The sequence below is a fragment of the Ursus arctos genome, unplaced genomic scaffold (assembly GCF_023065955.2).
Source record: "Ursus arctos isolate Adak ecotype North America unplaced genomic scaffold, UrsArc2.0 scaffold_6, whole genome shotgun sequence".
Taxonomy (NCBI): Eukaryota; Metazoa; Chordata; class Mammalia; order Carnivora; family Ursidae; genus Ursus; species Ursus arctos.
In genome coordinates, this window is record NW_026623078.1 from 7007364 (window position 1) to 7009179 (window position 1816).

A 1816-nucleotide genomic window follows, 5' to 3' on the forward strand; every position below is an offset into this window, starting at 1 on the left:
TAACATAATAAAAAAACATTAAAATAAAAAAAGAGTCACACACTCTACCAACTGAGCCAGCCAGGCGCCCCCTGCCCCACAAGTGAGCTTTTAATAACATGAATCACATCCTGTCAAAAAAAAAAAAAGAAAAGCAACTTGTTATGATAAGGCATAGTAGAAATTTGCATATACATACATTGGATGCTAGGGCAAAACAATTACTACATGATGGAGGAGTCTAGCAATACTTCATGAAGGAGGCAACTAAACCAATAGTGTAAATTGCAAGTACAAGTTACCCAGGCCAATAATAATAATAATAATAATAATAATAATAAAATAATAATGTAAAAAGAAGGAAAAAGGGAAAGGAAGAAATTCGGAAGAGAGGGGCAAAAAGAGGAAGAGAGAAGGAAAGAAGGAAGAAGGAACAGACACCTCAGGTAGGGAGAACAGCATGTCATTTGGTGGAAGTGTCACTCTTCTTTTCTTATTGGGCCTAGAACTCAAAGGGGCACAGGAAAGACATGAGCTTAAATAAGTAGATAAAGATCAGATCCTGAAGGACCTTGTCTGTTATGCTCAGTTGTTAGGATTTGGTCTCATGGTGATGTCTCATTGCAGGACAGCTTACAGCCTAAATGAACGTGTCTGGCTCCGGATCTTCTTCTGAGTCAGTGAGGGAATTCATCCTTCTGGGTTTTTCCTGCAGCAGGGAGATTCAGGTTGTCCTGTTTATGTTCTTCTCAATTGTCTACTTCCTGACTCTCATGGGAAATGGAGCCATTATCAGTGCTGTAGTTTGGGACCAGCATCTCCACACGCCCATGTACATCCTGCTGGGGAATTTTGCATTCCTGGAGATCTGGTATGTCAATTCCACTGTTCCAAACATGCTGATCAACTTCCTCTCAGAGACCAAAGCCATCTCTTTCACTGGATGCTTCCTTCAATTATACTTTTTCTTTTCCATGGGTTCCACGGAGTGCTTCTTTCTCTCAGCAATGGCCTTTGATCGCTACTTTGCCATCTGTGATCCTCTGCATTATGCCACAATTATGACAGGACAACGTTGTTTCAACCTAGCGATTTCCTGTTGGGTGTGTGGCTTTCTCTGGTATCTGGTGCCTGTTATTCTCATCTCCCGACTGCCTTTCTGTGGTCCTAATGCAATTGATCATTTTGTATGTGACTCGGGCCCATTGCTGACCCTTTCATGTGCTCCTGCCCCTGTGTCCAAGCTCATCAGCTATACCCTAAGCTCCCTCATCATCCTCCTGAGCTTCTTTTTCATCCTCCTCTCCTATGTCCTGGTTCTACTTGCTGTGCTTCAGTTGCCCTCAGCATCTAGTCGGCATAAGGCCTTTTCAACGTGTGGATCCCATTTGTCTGTGGTGCTGCTATTCTACGGGACCATTATGGTGATGCATGTGAGCCCTGGATCCAGCCACTCTACCCTGATGCCAAAGATCATGACCTTGTTCTATGCAATGGTGACTCCACTCTTCAACCCTTTGATTTATAGTCTCAGGAATAAGGAAATGAAAAATGCTCTCTGGAAAGTTCTGGAAAAGTTTAAAATTTCTTTGAAAGTCTTTGGCAGTAGACCCAGCAGAAGTGTGGAATAATCTAGTTTAGTGTGAAATGGGTGAAATGGCCACCCTTTTACTTTCACTCATCTGACAAATAGTCTCTGAAATCCTCCTCTGTATTAGACACTTTGCTTAGTACTAGATTATGAAGATAATTCTGAAGATAATTCAGACACAGCCTCTTCCCTCAACTGGCAATCTAGTAGGGGAGGCAGGCAGGTAAGAAGATAATCACCATAAAA

General features: G+C 42.3%; 1 protein-coding gene across 1 annotated transcript; it reads left to right on the forward strand.

Annotated features, from left to right (window-relative positions):
• Positions 1–623: 623 nt before the first annotated feature.
• LOC113249960 (olfactory receptor 11H12-like) lies at positions 624–1547 on the forward strand (the record flags this gene model as incomplete). The annotated part of the gene is made up of 1 exon (XM_026491392.3): positions 624–1547. A coding segment is annotated over exon 1 (924 nt), but the record flags the coding sequence as incomplete, so codon positions are not given.
• Positions 1548–1816: the final 269 nt, after the last annotated feature.